The following is a 26,620-nucleotide window of genomic DNA, read 5'->3' on the forward strand; positions in this document are numbered from 1 at the left end:
TAATCTACTTCTGTGCTAATTTATAAACTGCTCCAACATTAGAGCTGTACATTCCTGATAACTAGCAAAGACTTTTATACTAGGTTGCTGGGTTCAGTGTCATCATTTTCTAGATGTAGAAACTGAGGCTTAGAGAAATAAAGTCGCCTGATCAAAATCCCACCTCACAAAGCAGTAAACTGTTCACCTGAATTACTAAAACTTGTCAGAGTCATACAGCCTAAACATATAGAGCCTATTATTTAAAAAGATACTGAGATACAAACATTAATATATTCACTATACTATGTGTATTATACTGCATACGGCAACAAATAAAGGGAGTTTCAAATTTTATTTTCCATACCACTTCTTACCTATCAGTTTAGTAAAGTTTAAATGAAATACTCAACACTTATTACGGGGTCATTAAACAAGAGCCATAAACCACTGGTGAGAGTATGAACTATTTTAACTACTTTGGAAAGTAAATTGTCAGTATATATGAAATGTTTCAGAAATGTTTATGCCGTTCCACTGAGGAACATTACTCCTGGGAAAACTTCTGTAGTAATACATAGATGTTCCCTATAGTTTTATTTATAATAGAGAAAATTTAGGAAAATCGTGTCTAATAACATATGAATAAGTTAATTACAGCATATAAAAATGATAGCATTTCATGTAGCTATTAAAATATGTTTAGAAAGCTAGCAAAACTAATCTTTGATGTCGGAAGTCAGAAGAATGATTACTTATGGTTGCTAGAATACAACAGGAGCAAGAGAGGGGCTTTTGGGAGTAATGCTCTTGATCTGATTGCCACTTACATAGATATATTCTGTTTGTGGAAATTCATCAAATTATACAGTTATGTTTTATGCAGTTTCTGTAAATACATGTATAAGTACAAAGTTAAAAATGTGTTATGCGTATTTTCCCAAAAAAAGAGAAACTCAAAAAGTAGTAAGTAAAAGACTCAAGACACATAATTTTAAATGCAATAGGTTCAACTATGTAAAAAGTACATAGAACAAAGTCTAAATGGAAACAACAAAAAAGAAGCCGGGCATGGTGGCTCACGCCTGTAATCCCAGCACTTCAGGAGGCCGAGGCGGGTGGATCACTTGAAGTCAGGGGTTCAAGACCAGCCTGGCCAACATGGTGAAACACAGTCTCTACTAAAAATACAAAAATTAGCCAGGCGTGGTGGCACACGCCTGTAATTCCCAGCTACTCAGGAGGCTGAGGCATGAGAATCACTTGAACCCGGGAAGCAAAGGTTGCAATGAGCACAGATTGTGCCACTGCACTCCAACCTGGGCAACAGAGAGACCCTGTCTCAAAAAAAAAAAGAAGAAAAAAGAAAAAAGAAACAAACAAACAAAAAACCCTTCAATTTTTTAATACTAGCACAGTTTTTATTCTTTAAATCTATGGGGTCCTTGTCATCCATCTTTTTGCAAGCCATCCACTATATTTACTAGCTTAAAAGGTGGGTGAGAAAAACAATGAAGCTACAACTAAACCGTTTCAATAGTAATCCTATAAAAGGTAATCTGAAACCCACCTGAGTCTAAACTGTTGGCAGGAAATATCACACTCATTTCACGTGGACTTTCCCAAATCTGAACAACTAATAGGAAAGAGCCCCGTATAAGGGACAATAACCTCCAAGATATTGCAGGGTCGGTTCCAGACCACCACAATAAAGTTAATAAAGCCTGTCACACAAATTTTTTGGTTTCACAGTGTATATAACAGTTGTATTTACACTGTATTGTAACCTATTAAGTGTGCAATAGCATTATGTGTAAAAAAATACTGTACATACTTTAATTTTAAAATATTTTATTGCTAAAAAATGCTAACAATCATCTCAGCCTTCAGCAAGTCCTAATCTTTTTGCTGGTGGAGGGTCTTGCTTGAAAATCACATGTGAATTGGTGGACGCTGGAAACAGATACCACTTTTAGATAAAAACACAACTACTGCAGATGGCAATACGACCTCTGAATTTTCTCAGAAGACCATCAAGAGAGGCCTCAAGCATTCAAAGAAGCAACACGCAAAGCAAGTATGTTACTGACAACTAACGTGAGTTAAAGAGGAATGATTAATCCCACCCCCACACCTCAAAAACAAATCAGTGAGAAAAAAATTCTGAACCACTAACTTCAAGCTTTAGCTGCTGACGTGTGATTGTACATTAATAGTTCAAGAAGATACTCTGATGTTCAACCAGTTGGGTTTGGAGATGGAAACATAGGACATGAAAATTATATTTGATATTAGCATAAGTACATCATTAAACACAAAATTATATTGGGAGAAAATCATCAAGTGGTTTAAAACTTTACACACGTACGTTATCCAGGGCTTCAAGCTTCCCTAAAACCACCTTCTTTCTAGACAAAACTGAGAACGAGTTAGTAATTTAAACGTTTATGTCACTTTAGACCTGTCTTTTCTATTCTACCTCTCACTCTTAACCCTGTTTACACTCTTAATCCTGTTTACACACAGAAAATCACTTTTAGTCCCGAAAACTCTTAGAAAAACCCTGACAATAACATAACCCACAACCTAGAAGGGAGGCAGCCATGGAGCAAGCTCATCCCTTTGGAACCATACAAAAACTGACCTCCGCCAACGGGAACAGTCAGGGTGTTTAGGTGGTCAGAGAAGATAACGACATGGCCCCTAAAGTATTAAAAGCACTTTCTTTCCAGAAGTACCTCCGAATTGCCAAGGACCTCGCCCAAAAAGAGAGATTGGTCGAAGTGAAAATCTAAACCTAAGGAGAAGGCAGAGAGTGGGATCCCGTCACAGTAGGAAGGTAAAGAAGACAGAAGTAAAGGACAGACGGGGAGAGAAAGGACAAAAGTTCAAAATAAAGGGGTAGAGGAAGGACAGGAGCCAGAAGAATGGAGCGATCTGAAAGGTGTACGTCCTACTCACTGGTAGGCCTGTTTCGGACTCCGCTGCATGAGAGGGCGGCTGGACTTCTGCGTCCCCCGCCTCACCTGTCAGAGATCCAGACAGCCAGGCCTCCCCGCCCTCACCTAGCCCACACAAACCGCGCAACCGCCAGCGACAGCCGGATGACTCTGGGGGCGTAGGCCGACACCGCCTTCCCTCCAGCCAATCTAATCGCGCTCTCACGGGCGCGTTCCTGATGACGTTTAGGGGTAGGGTTAGATGCCCGTTTCCGCTTTCTTCCCGCCCACTTCCGGGTCTCCTCTTTTACGAATGTTTGGGCGCGAATTACTCTAAGCGCGGCTCCCAGAGGGTTGCAAGAAGAATCAGTGGTGAGTCGTGATATCCTTAACCGGCAGGGTGGATCCAAAGTTGAGGGATGAGTTTTAAAGCCAACGCGTTTGTGGTAGACTTCGCGGTTTGTATTTGAGGAGGGCTAGGGGGGATTGCTCACCGGGAAATGCCGATGTCCTAAAAGGTCTGCCGTTAGGATCCTGGGATTGAGATATTTGATAAGGGAGGAGGGAGCAAAGCCATGAATACTTCCTCCCTATTTCCCCCGAATCATCCTTATGCTCATCCTCATTTCTGGATTTCTTCCGCAGGCACGAGTGAAGTCAAGTGCAGCCTGGGACATTAGTGTCTGTTTTTCCAGGCGTCCTACTCACTATTGTGCCCACATAGAGGTCTAAATTGAGATAATTGAGTCCCATGAGTATCAACAAGCTGGTAAGGAAAACAAGACAACCTAGAATGCCTCCTTCTCTCCTAAAGCATATAGTCTGGCGGCAAACTACTCTCCCAGCCTTGTTTCTTTCACTCCTCCTATACACATTAAAAGACTCGCTGAACTTTTCCTGTCCCTGAACACGCCAGTTTTGTTTTGTTTTGTTTTTCCCGAGCTTTCCTGCCGTCCGAGTTTTACTGTTTTCCCTTGGATGCTTCATTTTTCTACTTTTTCACTATTTCAAAACGTCATTAAAATAATACTTTTTCCATGAATAATGTACAAGCATACCTCCGAGATATTGCGGGGTCGGTTCCAGACCACCACAATAAAGTTAGTAAAGCCTGTCACATGATTTTTTTGGTTTCCCAGTGCATATAACAGTTGTATTTACACTGTATTGTAACCTATTAAGTGTGCAATAGCATTATGTATTAAAAAAAACTGTGCATACTTTAATTTTAAAATATTTTATTGCTAAAAATGCTAGCAATCATCTCAGCTTTCAGCAAGTCCTAATCTTTTTGCTGGTGGAGGGTCTTGCTTGATGTTGATGGCTGTTGACCAGTCAGGGTGATGGTTGCTGAAGATTGGAGTTGCTGTGGCAGTTTCTTAAAATAACAAAATAATGAAGTTTCTACAGCAGTTGACTCTTCCGTTCACTAAAGATTTCTCTTAGTGAATCTTTTACTAATCTCTTAGTAAACGGCGATGCTGTTTGAAAGCATTTTACCCACTGTAGAACTTCTTTCAAAATTAGAGTAAATCCTCTTAACCCCTACCATTGCTTTAGCAACTAAGTTTTTGTGATATTCTGAATTCTTTGTTGGTGTTTCAACAATATTCACAACATCCTCACCAGGAGTAGATTCCATCTCAAGAACTTTGCTCATTCATAAAAAGCAACTTCTTATCCACTAGTTTTATCGTGCTATTGCAGCAATTCAGGTACATCTTCAGGCTCCACTATTTCTCTTGCTATTGCCACCAGATCTTTCGTCACTTCCTCCACTGAAGTCTTGAACCCCTCAAAGTCATCCATGAGGGTTGGAATCAACTTTTTCCAAACTCCTGTTAATGTTGCTATTTTGACCTCCTCCCATGACTCATGAATGTTCTTACTAGCATTTGGGATGGTGAATCATTTCCAGAAGTTTTCCATTTATTTTGCCCAGATCCATCAGGGGAATCACTGTCTAGGGCAGCTATAGCTTTACAAAATGTATTTCTTAAATAATATAACTTGAAAGTCAGAATTATTCTTTGATTCATGGGCTGCGGAATGAATGTGTTAGCAGACATGAAAACAGCGTAATCTCCTTGTACATCTCTATCAGAGCTCTTGGGTGACCAAGTACATGGTCTTTGAGCAGTGTTATTTTGAAAGGAATCTTTTTTTTGTGAGCTGTAGGTCTCAAAGATGGGCTTAAAATACTCAGTAAATCATGCTGTAAACAGATGTGCTGTCACCCGGGCTTTGTTCTTCCATTTCCAGAGCACAGACAGAGTAGATTTAAAAGAATAAGAGCCCTAGGATATTTCAGAATGGTCAATGAGCATTGGCTTCTAGTCACCAGCCACATTAGCCCCTAACAAGAGAGTCAGGCTGTCTTTTGAAGCTTTGAAGCCAGGCAGTGACTTTCTAGACATGAAACTTCTAGACAGCATCTTCTAAGAGAAGGCTGTTTTGTCTTCATGGAAAATCTGTTGTCTAGTGTAGCCACCTTCATCAGTTATCTTACCTAGAACTAGATAACTTGCTGCAGCTTGTGCATCAGCACTTGCTGCTTCACTTTGTACTTTCGTGTTATGGAGATGGCTTATTTCCTTAAACCTCAGGAACCAAGCTCTGCTAGCTTCAAGCTCTTTGGCTGCAACTGTCTCACCTCCCTCAGCCTTCACAGAATTGAAGTGAGTTAAGACCTTGCCATGAATTCATCTTTGGTTTAAGGGAGTGTTGTGGCTAGTTTGATTTTCAATGCCAGACCACTTGAACTTTCTCCCTGTCAGTCATAAGGCTGTTTTTGCTTTCTTATCATTCATGTCTTCACTGGAATAGCACTTTAAATTTCCTTCAAGAACTTTCCCTTTGCATCCACAGCTTGGCTAACTGGTGTGGTTTCCAGCCTATCTTGGCCTCTGACATGCCTACCTCACCTTGCTTAATCATTTCTAGCTTTTAATTTAAAGTGAGAGAGGTGTGATTTTTTCTTTCATTTGAACACTTGGAGACCATTGTAGGGTTATCAACTGGCCTAATTTCAATATCATTGTGTCTTAGGGAACAGGGAGGCCTAAGGAGAGGGAGAGAGGCAGGGAACAGCCAGTTGGTGGAGCAGTCAGAACACACACAACATTTACCTATTAAGTTCTCTGTCTGATATTGGCATGGTTCATAGTGCCCCAGAACAATTACAGTAGTAACATCAATCACCATAATAGATATAATAATGAAAAGTTTTGAAATATTGTGAGAGTTATCAAAATATGACACAGAAACATGAAGAGTGAGGACAATCTGTTGGAAAAATGGCATCAATATAGTTGCTCAATGCAGGCTTGCCACAAACCTTTAGTTTGTAAGATGACAACAACAACAACAACAAAATACGGTGTCTGCGAAGCTCAATAAAGTGAAACACGATAAAAAGAGTTATGCCTGTACATTCTTACCCATATGCACAAACCAGTTTAAGACAGTCATTCCCTCACTTGCCTCTTTATAACATTTATAAATATATATAGTAATTATTTTCATATCTGTCTCTACCTGTGCACTATCACTTAGCTGTGGTTTCCCTTGGATCTAAGAATGGGACGAAATATCTATTCATTTTTATATGCACTGCAAGTAGCCCAGAATTAAGAGAAACTATGTATTTTGTTTATTGGATTCTTACTATGTCTCAAATACTGTTCTAGGTGGTTTATATATTCTTTGTTAAATCATTTTTGCTTTACAAAAGCCTTTAATGTTAGTACTTTTATTAATCATTTGACTAATGGGGAAAATGAGTTAATTTACTTGCCCAAAGATATACAGTTAACTAAGTGGCAGGGCTAGATTTGGAGCTTGAACAAGTTACCCTTGTCGCAGGACTGCTCTTCACCATTATGGTAGTGTTCTCAACCTGGGTTGATTTTGACCCAGGAGACATTTGGCAATGTCTGGAAACAATTTTGGTTGACTCTACTCAGCGGTTGGAGGTATTCTAGCATGTGACGGTCTACGTAGACCCAAGCATGCTGCTTAACATCCTACAATACACACCACAGACTCCACAATAAAGAATGATCCATCTAAAATGTTAATAGTGCTGAGGTTGAGAAACTTTGTGCTATAGTCTAGTGCCTCAAGTAGGTTTCACTGTTAACAGTATTTCTCAAACTCTGTTAGACCGGTTTTGTTTTTTATTTCTAATCAGTCATAACTGATAATTTTGTAAAATGCAATTAAAAATCAATTATAGTCAAACTGCCTTGTGGTATAATACCAGGAGTGAACTCTGATGTAAATAATAAATTTTGGGTAGTATGATGTGTCAACAATTACAACAAATGTACCACTTTGGTGTGTGATGTTAATACTAGAGCTTGCAGGGGATATGGGGGAGGGCAGGGATTATATAAGAAGTTTCTGTATGTTTGGCTCAATTTTCTGTATATCTAAAACTGTTCTGGAAAAAGTCTGCTTTTAAAGAAATAGTAATTACTAGAAAATGATACGGCAAAGACAAGGCTAGTTATTTTATGATTAGGTTCAATGTGCATAAAATTACTCTATCAAATTGCTGTAAAAATTTCTAAGTGATTACCTTCAGTTTCCACACTTGAAAGGATTATGGCAAACAGTTTGAATGAGATTTGGAGTAGCACTAAATTACATGTTATTTTAATAAAGAATATCAAGAAGAAAATGATTAATGGAACGAAAGTATAAATAAGTGCCAAATGAGAGAGAGCATAAGAGCCACAGACTTGGAGAGAAATGAAGTAGAATAGTTAGGAAGATTTTGAGAAGGAGGTGGCTCATGATCTGAGAGAGGGGGGCAGAGATGGGAGAGAGCTGCTCAGGTAGAAGGTACAGTATATGTTTGGGAGGCAGAATTACTCAAAGTGTGTTCAGGAAATCATCAAATCTAGCTAGAGAGGGAGATTTGATTAAGGAGTAGTAGGAGAGAAGTATGAAAAGGTAGGCAGAGTTAGGTTGTTAAGAACTAAAAATGGCATGGTAAAGAGTTTGACTGTTACACAGAACATATAGGGGTAAATTTTTTACTCACTTAATTTGTTCCAAAATTTGGGATTGGGAGGGATTAGGCAGAGCTTGCTCATGTCTTGTCCACACAGTGTGGGCTGCAACATATTGACTTAGGTACATGTACCAGACTGGCAAGTTGGTGCTGGCTGTTGGCTGGGAGCTCAGCTAAGACCTTCCTGGGGTTTCGATTCCTCTCAGTGTTGGCATCCCTCATATGGTTATGGCTTGGTTACAAAAGCAAGTGTTGTCTGGGCTCGGTGGCTCACGCCTGTAATCTCAGCACTTTGGGAGGCCGAGGCAGGAGAATTACTTGAGGTCGGGAGTTCGACACCGGCCTGACCAACATGGTGAAACCCCATCTCTACTAAAAATACAAAAAATTAGCTGGGCGTACTGGCGGGTGCCTGTAATCCCAGCTACTTGGAAGGCTGCGGCAGGAGAATCGCTTGAACCTGGGAGGCAGAGGTTGCAGCAGTGAGCTGAGATCCAGCCCAAGCAACAGTGTAAGACTGTCTCAAAAAAAAAAAAAAAAAAAAAGCAAGTGTTTCTAAGCAAGAGGAAGTCAAAGTTGCCAGTCTCTTCATGTCTAAGCCAGTAAGCTAGAACAGAATCACTTCTACTATATTTTGCTGCTCAAACAGCTTCAGAGTCTGCCGAGATTTAAGACATGGGGACATAACACCTTCTCATTAACAATCGTAAGAAGGAATGGGTACCATTTTCAATCTAAAATCTCAGCTGTCACTTGCCCTTTCACTGGATGCTTTTATTCAGTGAACAACTTGAACTGCTGTACATGTCAGCCCTTCCAGGAGAGATCTACAAGTGAAATTTTGTCATGTGGATGGGTTTTTAAGTAGGGGAGGTATAAGGGTGTAGATGTAAAGTTGAGGAAAGTAGGCATTTTAGAAATTGAACACAAGATAGAGAATGAGTGTTTGGTAAGGTGTCACATTGTTCAAGAGCACGGTAAAGTGATATTTTGACTTCTACTGCTTTTTGTAACTGGTCTGATATGTGGTTGCTAAATGTAGTTTGTGACGTTTCTGTTAATTCTTTCCCACTTTTTATTTCCAGTCTTTGGTGGAAGGGAGCTTGAAGCTTTTAACATTTGAAAGAATAGATTTATCCAGAGTACCTACTTTATTGTCTCTTTCTAAATCTATAGGTATATTTAAACTGTATCAGTATGATAATTCTGAATGTTTAGAAAAGGAATGATGAATAATTTATCTATATATCTAGCTATGGCTATTATGTGTATGTATTTGTATGTGTATATATATATTTTCTAGGCATATATAGCCAATATGTGCATATACATATTTCCTTGTATACTGCACCTAACTTCTATCCACTTCTTATGGTGTAATGCAAGAATAAGTATCTTATTCTTCTGTTCCTTTTATCAGAAATGAGTTTGGTACTAAAAGAGGGAAAATTACTCTAAATTTTATCAAATCCCCATTTCCAATCCCATGTCTGTTTTGTAATTTGCGGGAGGGCAGGGTAATCAGTACATTTCTGTACTCTTGTTAAAATGCACATAGCCCAGATAGGATTGCAGTTTAAATTCTTAGTAGTGTCAACACATGAATTTCCACACAGATTGATGGCATAATCCTAAAAAGTGTCTCTTTCCATTTTTGGCAAAAATTGAGTAATGTTAAATTTATTACTTAAAATAACAAGACCTAGGTTTTACTCCTTGAACTGACGTTATCTGTGACCACTTTATATTTCTATTTCCATGGACTTAAACATTGAGAGGATGTTATCATACGATAGAGTATAAAATAAGAGATACAAAAGCATTTTTAAATGATTTTCTAAAATCCGTACAAATGGAAGTTAATTTCTAGGAATGAAATTGAATTAGATATCCTTATTCTGATAAGAGTGAAAATTATTTGTTTTAAAATGTGTTTGTTTAAAAGCATATAACACTATCCCCAAACTTTTATTATGATTTTTCTTTAAAAAAAAAAAAAAGAGAATGTGGAACATTTATAGGTAAGTTTTTTAAACAAAACATTGTGCAAGGCTTTAGCTTTTTTTGTATTTTCATCTTTACAGATTTTTTTTTTTTTTGAAGCACTGTGTTTAGATCAAGATGTCTGGTAAAGCAAATGCTTCCAAGAAAAACTTTGAACAGTTAAAAAGAAATCCAAAGAGAAAAAAGGATAATGAGGAAGTTGTGTTGTCAGAGAAAAAGGTAATGAAAATATCAAGTTTCTCATTTAGAAATCTTCGACTAGGGCCGGGCACTGTGGCTCATGCCTGTAATCCCAGCACTTTGAGAGGCCAAGGTGGGTGGATCACGAGGTCAGGAGATTGAAACCATCCTGGTTAACATGGTGAAATCCTGTCTCTACTTAAAAAAAAAAAAAATATATATATATATATATATATACACACACACACACACACACACACACACACACAAAATTAGCCAGGCGTTGTGGTGTGCACCTGTAATCTCAGCTACCCGGGAGGTTGAGGCCGCAGAATCTCTTGAACCCAGGAGGTAGAGGTTGCAGTGAGCCGAGTTTGTGCCCCTGCACTCCAGCCTGGGTGAAAAGAATGAGACTTCATCTGAAAAAAAAAAAAAAAAGTTTCAGGTTTTACCCTACTCATTAGGCAATGCCTATATTTGTTTTGGAGGCAAAGTATGTAACACTATTTTATAGGCAAAGTAAGTAATGATTCATTTAAAACATTCTTTGACACTGTATAAAATTTTGTTATTATCACCATTGTCAAGAATTGCTTTAGTATATCTTCTGCCTGTGATAAATATATACCATTTTTCTGTAGAAGTAGCAACATACATTTTTTCTATCTACTAGAAATTATATGAATACTCTTTGACATATATCAAAATCTATTGTAAAAGTATCCTTTTATCTGATGTTTAATTCTGTTTATGTTTATGCATGTGTTTTCCCCTCTAGGTTAGAAACACAGTGAAAAGAAATAAAAATCATCTAAAAGATCTGTCTTCGGAAGGTATTTCTTTTCTATTACCTTGTTTAACCTGCTTCTATGCCAAGCTATATCTACATTCATGAAAAAAATGTTCAGCATCTTGTTTATGAGTTCTGGAAAAGATAGTAATAAACAACTACATTTGCATTTTTGTAAGAATATGTAGTAGTGGTTAGTTATTTTGGTCAACTGAAATTTTATTTAGCACCTCTGGCAAAATACTGTAGAGACTTCAGTGCCGGCTGGGCGCAGTGGCTCAAGCCTGTAATCCCAGCACTTTGGGAGGCCGAGGCGGGTGGATCACGAGGTCAGGAGATCGAGACTATCCTGGCTAACATGGTGAAACCCCGTCTCTACTAAAAATACAAAAAAAAAAAACTAGCCGGGCGTGGTGGCGGGCGCCTGTAGTCTCAGCTACTTGAGAGGCTGAGGCGGGAGAATGGCGTGAACCCGGGAGGCGGAGCTTGCAGTGAGCCGAGATCACGCCACTGCACTCCAGCCTGGGAGACACAGCGAGACTCCGTCTCAAAAAAAAAAAAAAAAGAGACTTCAGTGCCACTGAGTTGATAGGAAATAGAGAAAATCAAAGTGGCCCACAGCCTGAATTATTAGTGATCTGTAATAAAAAGCAAACCTGATTTTTCTTCAAGACAAATATGCTTTCTGTTCTGTATAGATTAGTTTGGAACCACTATTATAAGTTGGTTTAGAGTAAACTAGTTTGGAGTAGTTGCCTTTGCTTAAACATCACTGTTTCGTGGAAGGATTCTCTACGTCTCCTCAGTCAACACTAGGTTAGGTTCTCTGGTTTTATACTCCCATAGCATACAATACTTTTTTTTTTCCTTTTGTATGCTTTGCACGCCTATAATTTGTTCAATATTCCTTCTCTCCAGCACTGATTTTCATGAGATCCAGTACTATTTCTTTTTTTAATACCTAATAAGTAGAACAGTACCAGCAACATAGTTGACATTATCTATTTGTGGTTTGATTAGTCTGTTTTGTTCCAGTTGCCATCCAACATTTGGAAAATAGTTTTCTGGTCCTCTCAATGAAATGTTTAAAGAATTTAGGCCATTTCTGAGAATGAAACTTTTCGTAATTAAAGTTTGATTCTTCATTTAAAATTATTTCTATTATCACTTGGTAGTATTTCCGTTAATTTATCAATAGAAAGCATATTCATATTCAACACCTGGGATGTTATAGCTGTGTGATAAAAAGTAAATTAAACAGTTTATACAGCTTTATAATATTTTGTTCTGATAATTTCATAAGCTTTTTTAGATGCAGACATTCAGTTTTTAAGCAACAATATGTAAAACACCTAGATTGATCAGAGCCTCTTCTATTACGACAGGACAAACAAAGCACACTAACCTAAAACAGATAAAGATAGCACCCAACAAGAGAAAAACATGGCAACCTCTGTCAAAGAGTACCAGAGACTATTTGCAAACTATGATGGAATCAGTAATAAGGTGAGTATAAAATTTTTCCATTTCATTCTTTTGGTTCCCACTTAGGCGTTTCCTGTGGATACTGTTCTTTTAAATATTGCTATCTATCTTAAGGTAATAGAGTATATTTCTATTTCGGAAAAGGATATAATTAATGTGGTGGTATTTGCCTTCAGCAGAAAAGTCTTTGTTAATTTTTTAAACTTGAAATTCTATCAATGAAATAAAAGCAAGTGTTTGTGGCCTGACTTGTTATCAAAAAAATTTTAATTTATGTCAATAGAGATGGTTTAGGAAGAAGTTGAGTTCAGAGTGACACTTTACATAGAAGCTACCACACTAGAGGGGATACAGAGAAAATAAGACAGAATTCTGCTATGTGGAGCTGAATTCTATCAGAAGAGCCAGGCATATAAATTATTACAATACAGTGTGGCAATATATATATATATATAAGTAGAAATTTTCATTGTACCTCTGTTTAAAGTGTCTTTAATATGAAAGGAAAAGTGATTGATTTTGCCTGGCTAGTAGGGAGGGACACTTGAGAGAAATCAGAGAGAAAAAATACACAGAGTATATTATTATTTGTGTTTCAGACTACTATTTATTCCATCTTTTTTCTTCTCTAGTACAATTTTGAGTAACAGAATTAAAGATAAAGAAGAAATACAATACCATCTCAACTTCTTGAAGAACAGGTAATACTGTTGCATAATTAAAATGATTAAAACAAAATTTTTAAAAACCTGACTTCTTCCTGTGTTGCCAAAGAGACACTTGGTGGAATGTAAGTTTTTCTTCTTTTGTAAAGAAGGTGAACAACTTGGAAATATGTTTTCTTTTTTTTCTAAACTGCTGCTGCACGTATTTCTCAAATAAGTTTCAGGGGCACTTACAAAAAAAAAAAAAAACCCCTGAAAATCACAAAATTCTGTTTCCACAGTTCACTCCTCCGTATCAGAATTTGAAAACAGTTTTGTCAACTTGAACTCCCTTCAACTTCATTTTTAATAATTTAAAGTTAATAGTTCACCAGTCTTATCTATCTGATATTTACCCTATTGCTGTGTTTTTCCACTTCATATTGTCTTAAATTATTTGCACGAGCAACAAGTCTAATTTTCTAAGATATTATTGCTCTTCATGTTATGGTAAATCACCAATGGAGATTTCTTTTCAAGAGTTCTTAAAAGGCACAACACTGCCTGTGATTTTCAGTAATTACTTTTCTCTAGTATTTACATGACTTTTTCTTTTTATAAGAAAATGTTCTGCTTCTCAGTTTCAAGTTTGCCTAGAAATGTTTGTGACCTATTTTAAGGAATTCCTTTGAGCACAAATTCTATTTACTTTTCCTTTAAATATAATTTTCAACCCATAGTAGCCAAGTAGTAAGAGTGAATGGGATGGTTTTGGTGGGGGTGGGAGTTTGTTGAGAAAGGTTGAACAAATTAAAGACTGCTAGAAGCAGGCTTGTAAATTGCTTAAAGGTATAGCAGCCTATTATTAAAGAAGGAGGAAGATATTAAAAAGATAATAAATAAGCTAATACAAGCATAATGAAAATGTAGCTGTTTAGGATCTTTTTAATATAGGACAAATACTAATGTTTAGTGTATGAATGAGAATATTACATTACATAATAGTTGCTGTTCATAGTGATCACCTTGGTTCACTGGAAAAGATTATATTCAACAGATAGGCAGTCTCTTCATCATGCAGCAGCTATGGAGATATACATTTCAAGGCCTGACTATTTCTTCCTTATTTTTACTTTCACAGCTTGCTTTCTTTCCTTCCGAAGTAACCATACCCAAGATACAGTTACTTATACCAATACAACAAAGTATAGCATTAGCAAACTGATAATTGGAACTCTAAATACATTCTTCCGTAGCAGTGTTTCTCAAAGTATATTTGAAACACTTGTTCTTACAGTTAGTCTATGGATAAAGATAACCTATGGTGAATTATATTTGGGTACCTTAGCATGTAAGAAGTCCTGCAGTAAATAAATCTATTTCATTTTCTTTAACCTAGCATCTCCCAAATTGATATTTCTGGGAACTCATTTTCATATATTAGGCTCATCCCTGCTTTTGACTAAATGTTAGCTTCATTATTTTCATTTTTTAGTTTTCAGTTCTTACTAGATTACAACTATAGTGATAGGCAGCTACCTATATATATCATTTTAGCCTTGTAAAGAAAGAGGAAAAAGACAATTCTTACCCCTTAGCTTCAGTTAGAAAATTCTAGGAGATGGTTTCTAATTGGTTGAGCTTAGGTGATATTTATCTATTCTTGGCGTGATTTTGTGCCAAGAGCTACCATGGATATCACTGATATAGACTGGATTATATACCTAGCCCCATGATTACACTGACAAGTTTGCTAGGCAAACAAAACTGTTCACCATTACAATTCTAAAGGAACATACTTCTAGAAAGTCTGCCCTATAGAAACAATGTTATAAGTGGTGATTAAATGTTGCTGATATAGTAGGATATATTCAAGCCATGGTTTTAGTTTCTAAGAGTTAGTGAGACTCCTGGAAGTCTAACTGCTATTTAGAACATTTGGAGCAGTGAATGACTCTTCTACATAATTGATTTAATAAACATATAGAAGAAACTTCATAAATAAAATATTTTTGTCAAGAAAATAAAAAACATCCCTCTTAGGAAGGCTTAGGCAGATAGTTTGTGTTTAAATGTGATAGCCTAATGACGATTTTTCTAAATAACTGGAGTTTTGTCTTAACAGTTTAATGAGAATTACGATTTGTGGAGTTTTTGCTGCCTACTTTCTTCTTTACAAAAATTAAAATTTTATTTGCAAACTATGCATCGAACAAAGGTCTATATCAAGACTCTATAAGGAACTTAAACAAATTAGCAAGCAAAAAACCAATAATCCTATTAAAAAGTGGGCAAAGGACATGAGCAGACACTTTTCAAAAGAAAACATACATGCGGCCAACAAACATGAAAAAAAATGCTCTCAACATCACTAATTACTAGAGAAATACAAATGAAAACCACAATGAGATACCATCTTACACCAGTCAGAATGGCTGTTCTTAAAAAGTCAAAAAGTAACAGATGCTGGGAGGTTGCCGAGAAAAGGGAATGCTTTTAAACTGCTAGTAAGAATGTAAATTAGTTCAACCATTATGGAAAGCAGTTTGGCAGATTCTCAAGTTAAAACAGACTACCCTCCAACCCAGCAATCCCATTACTGGGTATATACGTGAAGGAATATAAATTGATCTACCATAAAGATACATGCACACTTATGTTCACCACAGAACTATTCACAATTGCAAAGACATGGAATCAACCTAAATGCCCATCAGCGGTAGATTAGATAAAGAAAATTGTGGGACATATAGAACTTGGAATGCTATGCAGCCATAAAAGAATGAGATCATGTCCTTTGCAGCAACATGGTTGGAGCTAGAGGTCATTATCCTAAGCAAACTAACACAGGAACAGAAAACCACATAATGCATGTTCTCACAAGTGGGAGCTAAACATTGAGTACATAGGGACACAAAGACGGGAACAACAGATACCAGGGCCTACTTGAGGGAGGAGAGTGAGGGTTGAGAAACTATCTGTCAGGTACTATGCTTATTACCTGGGTGAAAAAATAATCTGTACCCCAAAGCCCCGCAACATTTGCCTACATAACCTGCATATGTACTCCTGAATCTAAAATAAAAGATTCTTTTTTTTAATTAAGATTTTTAACAAGATCCCAAAAGTGGGACAGTGGGTTCCACTATTGTTCAGATTTCTTCAAATCTTAAGTAGTAGAACTTTTTAGAACGCAAAGATGCTGCTGTTATAAAAGGAATCAAATTTAGCTTTTCTTCCTCATGAAATTCAAGAATCAAATCTGGGAAAGCTATTTTGCGGTCTGCCAGATGTGACGATAGAAATAGATGTTTCTACTGGTGATCAAATCAACTCGAATTTATAAAGGAATTTTTTAACTTTAATATTAAATACCATTCATGTTTATAGTATTTTCGAGCAGTGCACTTTAATCTTAGTGTTTTATTTACCTTAAACTCTATAGAACTTAGTTTTTTTGAAATCATTTAAAAAAACTAAGGTAAATCTTCTCTGTCTTTTATCACATTCTCTAAAATAATTGAGATTTGGGGTCCAGGGTCATAGTTAAGACTTCTAGACTAGTGTTCTGTCTCTTAACCAACAATTCACAATATATAATAGACTCATGTCCTGTAATAGTCTAGAAAACATCTGGATGGTACAAGGAAATTTTGGTTTTAAAATGTATATACATCGTCAAATGTGTAAAATAGAAAATTTTCTTTTAGTAAAGTAGCCCCAGTGTCCCTTAATTTGAGGTAAATCTTAATAAATCGAAAGGCTAAATGATGATTTGTCAGGGCTTTTTGAGGGGGAGACTTACTGGCAGTGTTACCCAGTGGTAATAAAAGAATATTGTACCTTTTAAGAATATGAGGACAAGAAAAAATGAGGACTATTTTAAAATAATAATAAGACTTAAAAAATAAAATAATTACGTTTTTATTTTATCCTTAAGATTGCTACAACTGTGTGAAACTCTGAAAGTCCCTCCCAAAAAGATGGAAGATTTAACTAATGTGTCAAGGCTACTGAATATGGAAAGGGCACGAGGCAAAGCTAATGAAGAAGGTCTGGCATTACTGCAGGTATGAAATTTGAATAGGAAATCCATAATTAGAGAGTTAGGGAAAGGGGAAAAGACTAAAGTTTTTTAAATTATCATGATGTTCCTGCAGTAGTGAATACTAGATCTTGAACCAGGTTTTTTTATTAAATTTTTTTTTTTCATTAAAGCAAAAATTTGTCTGAACTTGGCGCCTCTAAAGTTGAAGTATTTCTAATGTATTTGTGGTTAAGTAGCAGTCCTGTTTTTTTCATCTAACTTTAACTGAACTATCTTAGTATTTTTAATTATCACTTTATAGGAGTTTATCATTCAATACTGTGGAATTTTAAAATGTGTAAGTTTTTCTGACCTGTATATGGCAAGAAAACACAAGTATCATTAGAGTTAAAATGTACTGGGGACTTCCTACACTTCAGACACTGTTCTAAGCACTTTATACTTATATCCCTTAATCCTCACATAACTTAGAGTATGACCTAAATTATTCTCTTTTTACAAATGTGATAAAAAGACATAATGCTATTTCTAACTGAACCGTAGACAGATTGCTTAAAGTTGAGATGCTAACTTTGTCATTCTGACATTAGCACGATTCTTGATCACTATGTTGTATGGCATCCTTTGGAAGATAATAGGAGATAACCTTATCTATCATGGTTAACTTCAAGCTTTTAATTAATGGATATCCGAACAACTAAGACAAAGCAACCTTAAGGAGCTTATTAGATAATTATATAAACTAACACACATCAGACCGTATATCCTTTAGACATTTTGAAGTAGTTCGTAGATGTCATGTGCATAGATTTTAGTTGCAATTTAGTTAAGTACAAGGTGGTAGTAGTTTCTGCAAGGAATATATTCCCAAAATGTATAATAATTCAAAGGTAACAATTCATTCCCATTTTTCCGTAAGATTGAGAATAAAGTTGAAGGAACAATTTCTGAGCACAAATCTATATATATTTTTAGTTAATAGGGTGGCATTTTCTGGTGGCTACCTCACTTTATTCAAAGTGTAACATTATATTTTATTTCCATCCCAAGGTTCCTATTTTTTAGGGCATCTTTTCAGTATTGGCACTAGCTTCATCACTTAAACACTTAGATGACGTTTATTTAGGTTATTTTAAAAGGTTCGAGAGTATGATCGTGGAGAATTTTAACATTTAGTATTTATGCACATCAGTTAAGGGTGTTCTGAAGTCGTAAATGATAGTATGATTTTTATGCTACTTGTAAGCATTTCTGGTCTTCAGCTGAAATTTGACCTCCATGGGACATAAGCATAATTACAGTCTATGGTGTGCTTGTTAGTCACTCAGAAGAAGCACCACTGGCACCTGGGGCAGGAGAGTTCTTCATTGGCATAAGAGGATTTTTGGACTAGCAGCTTGTAAACTCGATCTGTAACCGTTAGTTTTCTCCTCTGTGCCTTAGACCCATTGCTTTTTCTCACTGCAGCCTAGAGCTATTGCTGGTGATGATCTTCTAAAACCTGTAATAGTAACAGAAATTTTATTTATTTAACATTTTCGTTGTGCTCTCACTCAGTAATGGTGCTGGGGAAACAACAATGGTGAACAACATCTCGGAGATTCTGGGGAGACAGCGTTAGAACAGCTGAAGCATAATTTTTTAGACTCCCTTGATGTTGTCATAAAAATGGAGCCATAGGATTTCAGAATCAGAGTTAGCATAAGAAAATATGACAATAAAGACCAAAAATAACATTCCTGATACTCTGAAAGCATGCCAAAAAGACATGTGCCTAGAACAGATGAACATTAACCTAATTTATCAAGTGAACTGAAATAAATTCAGAAAAAATGATAGGAAGTATAGGGGAAAAATTATAAATCAGAATTAGAAATACTGATAAATGAAAGAAGAGAATTCAGGAATGAATGAGACATAAAAGAAAAAGCCTTTCAGATATGTAGACTAAATTAGAAGAAACACTAAAGCAAATAAACACAACAGATAATGCTTATGGTAAATAGAAAATAACATAAGGAGAAAATTTTCAGAATCATAAAAACGTTTTTAAAAGGAATTGAGAAAAAAATCCTCAAAGAAGATACCATATGAGTATGGTAGTAATACCCAAAGATAACCAAAGCAATGGAACAAAGTAAATTTCATAATGAGAAATTTTAATCGTTGTTATATTTAACCCTTTTATTCATTCAGTGCTGTTATACATTCCCTTTGTAGTGGGTTGAATCTAGGAAAAGGGTCTTGTCAGATACAGTTAAGGATCTCAAGATGAAATCATCCTGTATTGTCATGGGTAGGTCCCAAATCCAACGACAAGTGTTCTTATAAAAGACAAGAGAAGGTACAAAGAAAAAGTCATGTGAAGGCAAAGGCAGAAACTAGAGCAATGCAGCTACGAAGAATGCGTACAGCTACCAAAAGCTGAAAAAGACAAGAAACCATTCTCTCTTGTCTTCAGAGGGATTGTGTCCCTGCCAACAGCTCGATTTTGGACTCTGTCCTCCAGAACCATGACAGAATGAATTTCTGTTATTTTAAGCCAAGTAGGTGGTACAGCAGCCACAGGAAACTAATATATGTGGTTTGCTTTATATTTATATTGGACAGCACTCTGTTAGATCCAGCAACCAATTCACAGAAAATACAGGGCTGAGGAACCAGTTTAAACTTCACCAGGGAATGCAGTTCACAAAATTTAGCCCATCGGAAATTCCACAGAATGAACTAATCTCCACAAATGAATTGAAATGGAAGCCTCCTACAGATGAAAAGAGACTTAAGACATATCAACCAGTCACAAACAGTTTGGAACCTGATTAAAACAAAATGTAAAAAAAACCTCCAATTTATGAGAAAATTGAAAATGTGAATACTAACCATATGCTTGATATTAAGGAATTTATTGAGATTCTTTAAAGTGTAGTAATGATGTTGTACTCATATATATTTAAATCCTTTAGAGCTATATACTGAAATATTTATAGATAAAATGATGGGATATCTAGTATTTGAAATAGCGCAGGGGAAGCAGGAGAAGTGGATGGAGTTAAAGGTGTGACAGGATGGCCACAGGCCAGGCACGGTGGCTCACGCCTGTAATCACAGCACTTTGAGAGGCCGAGGCATGTGGATAACCAGAGGTCAGGAGTTCAAGACCAGACTGGCCAACATGGTGAAACCCTGTCTCTACTAATAATACAGAAAAAAAAAAATTACCTGGGCATGGTGGCAGGCGCCTATAGTCCCAGCTACTCAGGAGGCTGAGGCAGGAAAATCACTTGAACCCAGGAGGCAGAGGTTGCAGTGAGCCAAGATAGCGCCACTGCACTCCAGCCTGCGCAACAAGAGTGAAACTCCATCTCAAAAAAAAAAAAAAAAAGATGATCATGAGTTGATAATGGAAACTGGCTGATATGTATATGGGTGTTCATGATAACATTCTCGCTTACTGTATGTGTTTGAAATTTACTATAATAAAAAATAAAAACAGAGTCTGTTCCTCCATGGAATTTAGATTCAAGTGAATAGAGCTCACAGTCCCAAAATCTTAGGCATTCAGGGAACAGCACATTCCCAGTAAGGGGCTGGACAATAAACATTTTAGCCTTTTTGGACCACATATGGTTGACTGTTCTGTTGCATATCCTTTTGTTTTGTTGAGGTTTTGACCAATCTTTTAAAATGTAAAAACAACTCACAGTTCTTGAACTGTACAAAAACATGCCATGGGCAATTGTTGACCCCTGCAGCTACTCTTTAAAGAAAAAAAAATGGTCATTTAGAAGCCAAAATATATTTCTTGAGGAAGACTACTCTAGTTGCCAGCAACAGTTCTGCATCCAGTATTTGGAGAATGACATAGATATAGCATCAACCTTATTGCTGAACAAGATGTAAGAGTTACGACTTCTGTATATTTTCTGTGTGGCTTATTTACTTGTTCCCCAAAGCCAGCAGGCAATGTTATTGACTGTTGCTAGGACTATATTTGAAAGCAGTGCCATATTTAATACCCTTTAGAAACCTGGAGACTTGCTAATTTTAATTTTTTCCTCAGCCTGCACACAACACATCCTTAATGTCTTGTCCCCATACTTGTTTTATTCATTTCTTATTTTCTTTTCATCTTCCCCACTAAATTATATATTCCTTTAATGTGGGAAACTGCTACTCATTTTTTTTATTATTCTCCCTGCTCTAATGCCCAACATTACTTCCTTTTGACAAATTAAAATAGCAGACTCTCAAATGTTCCTAAATAAATGAAAACAATTCAGAATTTCTCCACTACATGAAGTTTTGTGCTGCTTAAGGAAGGTTACTGTATTTGCTGTCATTGGTTCTGGGCTCTGCTAGATTTACACTTGGATCTTCCAGGATCTCTGACCCTACCAGCATTGGTAAGTTTTGAGGAAGTGTTCATGTGCATCTCCTTATTCCAGGGAAATTAGATATCCTTATAACACATTAATACCTTGACATACCAGCTTTCCATGAAGTCTGTTTTTTGAAAGAAACAAAAGTAAATTCACCATTTGCTTCTAAAAATGTTTTAAATGTATATAGTGTTTTTAAAAATGTATATGTATAACAATATCTATTAGGATTTAATATAACAATGTGTTTAAGTTAAAATTTTTTTTTTTTCTCTTTCTGATTCAGGAAGAAATAGATAAAATGGTAGAGACCACAGAGTTAATGACTGGGAATATTCAGAGCCTAAAGAACAAAATTCAGATTCTGGCAAGTGAGGTGGAAGAAGAGGAGGAGAGGGTAAAACAGGTAATTATTTTAAACTGTATTACTGGAATTTGGATGTAATTTTTAATGGTTAAATTATGCCAAGACAGCTTTCGAGTATAATATGATGAGAGAAACCAGCTTTTTGAAATAATCTGTAGCTTTCTTCTACTTTAGATGCATCAAATAAATACTAGTGGAGTACTCTCTCTTCCCGAACTTTCTCAGAAAACTCTCAAAGCACCCACACTTCAGGTAAGTACCTATTTACCATATTGATTACAGGCATACTTTAGAGATATTGCAAGTTTGGATTCAAACCACAGCAAAAAAAGCAAATACTGCAGTAACACAAGTCACACAAATGTTTTGGTTTCCCACTGCATATAAACATTATGTTTACACTATACTGTAGTCCAGTAAGTGCAAAAAAAAGCATTATTTCTTTAAAAAATAAAAGAAAAAAAAAGGACATACCTTAATTTAGAAAATGCTTTATTGCTAAAAAAATGTTCATCATCTGCACCTTCAGCAGGTCGTAATCTTTTTGCCGGTGGAGGGTTTGCCTCAATGTTGATAGCTGCTGACTGATAGCATGGTGATTACTGAAGCCTGGGATGCATGTGGCAATTTCTTAAAATAAGAAAACAATGAAATTTGCCACATCAGTTGATTCTTCCTTTCACGAAAGATTTCCCTGGAGCATGTGATGCTGTTTCATAGCATTTTACCCACAGTAGAACTTCCTTCACAATTGGAGTCAGTTCTCATTCCTTGTCCTGGCTTTGTCAACTAAGTTTTTGTCATATTCTATATCCTTCATTGTTATTTCAACTGTGTTCACAACATCTTCATCATGAATAGATTCCATCTCAAGAAACCACTTTCTTTGTTCATCCATAAGAAGCAACTCCTCATCCATTCACATTTTATCATGAGATTGCAGCAATTCAGGTACATCTTCAGGCTCCACTTCTAATTCTAGTTCTCTTGCTATTTCCACCACATCTTCAGTCACTTCCTCCGCTAACGTCTTGAACCCCTTAAAGTCATCCATGAGGATTGAAAATTGAATCCATTTTTTCTAAACTCCTGTTATTGGTATTTTGACTTCCTCTTGTGAATCATCAATGTTCTTACTGACAGAATGATAAATTTCTTTCAAGATGTTTACAATTTATTTTGCCCAGATCCATCAGAGAAATCACTACCTAGGGCAGCTATAGCCTTATGAAATGTGTTTCTTAAATAATAAGACTTGAAAGTTGACATGACTCTTTGATTCATAGACTGCAGAATAGATGTTGTGTTAGCAGATGTGAAAACAACAATCTCCTTGTACATCTTCATCAGAACTCTTGGGTAACTGAACATTTTCAATGAGCAGTAATATTTTCAAAGAAATCTTCTTTTCTGAGCAGTAGCTCTTAACAGTGGGCTTAAAATATTCAGTAAGCCACGCTCTAAACAGATGTACTGTCACCCAGGCTTTGTTGTTCCATTTACAGAGCACAGACAACGCAGATGTAGTCGATTTAGTAGAATTAAGGACCCTAGGATTTTCAGAAGGATCAGTGAGCATTGGCTTCAACTTCATGTCACCAGCTGCATTAGCCCCTAATAAGAGCCTAACAAAACCATTGCCTTCTCCTTTCCAACTATGAAAGTCCTAGAGATAGCATCTTCTTCCAATAGAATGCTGTTTTGTTTACATTGAAAATGTGTTGTTTACTATAGCCACCTTCACCAGTGATCTTAGCTAGCTAGGTCTTCTGGGTAACTAGCTGTAGCTTTTCTGTCAGCACTTGCTTCTTCACCTTGTACTTTTTATGTTACAAACACAGCTTCTTTCCTTAAACCTTATGAACTGACTTCTGCTAGCTTCAAGCTTTTCTTCTGCAACTTCCTCACTTCTGTCAGCCTTCACAGACTTGAAAACAGTTAGGGCCTTGCTGTGGATTAGGATTCGGTTTAAAAGGGAATGTCGTGGCTGGTTTGATCTTCCATCCGGACCACTCAGACTTTTCCCATATCGACAGTAAGGGTGTTTTGCTTTCTCATCATTCATGTATTCACTGAAGTAGCATATTAAATTTCCTTCAAGTACTTTTCCTTTGCATTCACAACTTGGGCGTTTGGCACAAGAGACCTAACTTTTGGTTTGCGTGGCTTCCGATATGCCTTCCTCACTAAACTTAGTAATCTCTAGCTTTTGACTGAAAGTAAGAGACATGATTCTTCTTTTCACCTGAACACTTAGAGGCCATTGTAGCATTATTAACTGGCTTAATTTCAGTATCGTTGTGTCACAGGGAATAGGGAGGCCCAAGGAGAGGGAGAGAAACTGGGAAATGGCCGGTTGGTGGAGCAGTCAGAACACATAACAATTACCAATTCAGTTTGCTGTTTGATATGGTTGCAGTTGTGGCACCCAGAACAATTACAGCAGTTCCATCAAAGAACACTAGGCATAGATCACCATAACGGATACCGTAATGATTTCTAAAGTTTGAAATATTACAACAGTTACCAAAATGTGACGCAGAGACACAGAGTGAGCATGTGCTTTTGGAAAAATGGTGCTAATAGACCTCCTTCACACAGAGTTGCCACAAACCTTCAGTTTGTAAAACAACGCAGTATCTGGGAACACAGTAAAATAAGGCATCCCTATATATAATAGACCAGTTTTACATCACATATATATGAAAACATTATGTCCTATTTCGTTCTTTAAACAAATGGAACCTGATATAAACGGTTTGGCAAATTACTTTGCTCATTTGACTGTATAGTTTGAACATCTTGTCAGTCATGTAGATCGCTCATTTTTGTTGACAGCTGTGTAACATTCTTTTGCATGGAGGTCATATAATTTGTAAATTACTGATGGAAATCCATAATTTTTTTGTTGCAGGTAAGACTGGGTATACCCTTGTACATATATCTTTACTGATTTGTGTAGTCATAATTGTAGGCTACATTTCTAGAAGTAAATAATTGACAGTTTGGTTTTTTTATGCTTTTAACAACAGCATATAACTCCTTATAAAACAGTGCTGTCTTATTTGTAGTAAACTCTAAACCGGTAATTTATCTTTCTTCAAAGACTCCAGTAGATATTGTAGTGTAAATGTTTGTAGCATTGGAAAGTCTTCATGTTTTCTTAAAAAGTAATTTAAAATTTTCCTATTGGCTGGGCACAGTTGGCTCATGCCTGTAATCCCAGCAGTTTGGGAGGCTGAGGCGGGCGGATCACCTGAAGTCGAGAGTTCAAGAACAGCCTGACCATCTCTACTAAAAATAGAGAATTAGCCAGGCGTGGTGGCACATGCCTGTAATCCCAGCTATTCAGGAGGCTGAGGCAGGAGAATTGCTTGAACCTGGAAGACGGAGGTTGCAGTGAACCAAGATTGCGCCATTGTTCTCCAGCCTGGGCAACAAGAGTAAAACTCTACCTCAAAAAAAAAAAAAAAAAAAAAATCCTCTCAATCATTTACCAGTGGCGAAAGGAGCAGGATGGGGAGAGGGAGAGAGATTTGAAAGAAGAATGGCCATTAGTTGACAATTATTGAAGTTGGGTGATAGATACTTAAGGTTTATTTTTAACTGTTCTCTCTAACATACATTTGAGATTTCTCATAGTAAAATGTTAACAACTATATTTAATACTATCTTTCCCACAGAAAGAAATTTTGGCACTAATTCCAAACCAGAATGCTCTTCTAAAGGACTTGGATATTCTTCATAATTCATCACATATGAAGAGCATGTCAACCTTCATTGAAGAAGCCTATAAGAAACTGAATGCCTCTTAAAGAGCTTTTTTATTTTTTAGATTGTTCCATATTAATTTAATGTTCATGAATTTGTAAAACTGTTAACCTATGATTATATGTACAGAGGCTAAGGCTTCTGCAGGATTTATTATCTCCTGATATGCACTTTAAAATTAGTCTTTGTAGGTCTATCATTAGCATCTAATGTAGTTCTGAAAACTGTGTTTAGCAGTTGCCATTTCTAGGAAGCTAACATTTATATTGCTCTATCAATAAGTATTTGCCTAGAACCACAAAATAGGAATTGCCTTAAGGATCGAATAGTTTATAATGCCTGAATGGAGGTCATTTATTGATTAACAGCTCATATCAGGAACTGTGATAAGTAAGTGTTTACATATAGTGTCTAGTGCATAAAAACCTAAGCGTTTGCTGTCATTCATTCTGTAGCCAATGGGTTACATTAAGTTTCTGTCTGGTCATCTGGAACTTGAAAAATCCTCAAATGCCTTCACTCTTTTACCTAATTCCCTAGTCTTTTTTGGGAAGTAGTTAAGATATGCCTGGTATCTTTAACTTTGGAGGTAGTATCAAAATTTTACTTCTTTGGTGGTTTAGTGAATTAATGTTGAATATTTATTTTCTACTGTCATCAAAACATACTCCCAAAAAGTATTAAAAAGGAACCTTAGCACATTTATTTCATTAAAACAAAAAAAACCCAAAAAACTTTATAAACCTTTTCTCATCATGACAGTAAGCTTATATATGGGAATAAATTATAACCTAATGTATCAAAAATTATTTCTAACTACAGTATACTGTCTTGGGTTTTTTTGGTTTTTGTTTTGTTTTTTTTTATCTGTAAAATAAAATGACTGCAATTACTTTTTTGTGTAACCTATAATATCAGTTAATTTGGGAGATGCCATAATTATGTTAATACCCTTCAGGCAGAGACCACCAGGAACACACCTGTAGTTAAACAAGTTAGGTTTTTACTGTACTG

General features: G+C 36.3%; 2 protein-coding genes across 4 annotated transcripts in view; one reads left to right on the forward strand and one right to left on the reverse strand.

Annotated features, from left to right (window-relative positions):
- The window catches only part of MUT (methylmalonyl-CoA mutase), a 35,506-nt gene extending 32,346 nt beyond the window's left edge, over positions 1-3,160 (reverse strand). Inside the window, exon 1 of the mRNA XM_025382420.1 lies at positions 2,941-3,160. The gene's annotated coding sequence lies outside the window, so the exon portion shown is untranslated. The remainder of the gene's footprint in view (positions 1-2,940) is intronic.
- An 18-nt stretch (positions 3,161-3,178) lies between these two features.
- Positions 3,179-26,504, forward strand: CENPQ (centromere protein Q). Of its 3 annotated transcripts, none has more exons than XM_025382423.1 (9): positions 3,179-3,290; positions 10,023-10,161; positions 10,901-10,955; positions 12,298-12,418; positions 13,030-13,098; positions 16,982-17,111; positions 21,755-21,874; positions 22,010-22,091; positions 25,519-26,504. In XM_025382423.1, the coding sequence occupies exons 2-9, from the start codon at positions 10,060-10,062 to the stop codon at positions 25,581-25,583; spliced, it is 744 nt and encodes a 247-aa protein (XP_025238208.1). In that variant the 5' UTR covers positions 3,179-3,290; positions 10,023-10,059; the 3' UTR covers positions 25,584-26,504. The 3 variants fall into 3 exon arrangements, with proteins under 3 accessions (XP_025238208.1, XP_025238206.1, XP_025238207.1); XM_025382421.1 differs by having other exon boundaries at positions 22,010-22,087; XM_025382422.1 differs by having other exon boundaries at positions 3,205-3,290; positions 10,042-10,161; positions 22,010-22,087.
- The last annotated feature ends 116 nt before the right edge of the window (positions 26,505-26,620 follow it).

This window comes from Theropithecus gelada, chromosome 4, assembly GCF_003255815.1.
Source record: "Theropithecus gelada isolate Dixy chromosome 4, Tgel_1.0, whole genome shotgun sequence".
NCBI lineage: Eukaryota > Metazoa > Chordata > Mammalia > Primates > Cercopithecidae > Theropithecus > Theropithecus gelada.

Bases quoted from the DNA above. Each gene is read 5' to 3' on its own strand.
- CENPQ (XM_025382421.1), top strand. From the start codon at position 10,060: ATGTCTGGTAAAGCAAATGCTTCCAAGAAAAACTTTGAACAGTTAAAA. The intron at 17,112-21,754 runs GTATGAAATTTG...TTTCTGATTCAG, and splicing joins AAGGTCTGGCATTACTGCAG to GAAGAAATAGATAAAATGGT. The intron at 22,088-25,518 runs GTAAGTACCTAT...TCTTTCCCACAG, and splicing joins TCAAAGCACCCACACTTCAG to AAAGAAATTTTGGCACTAAT.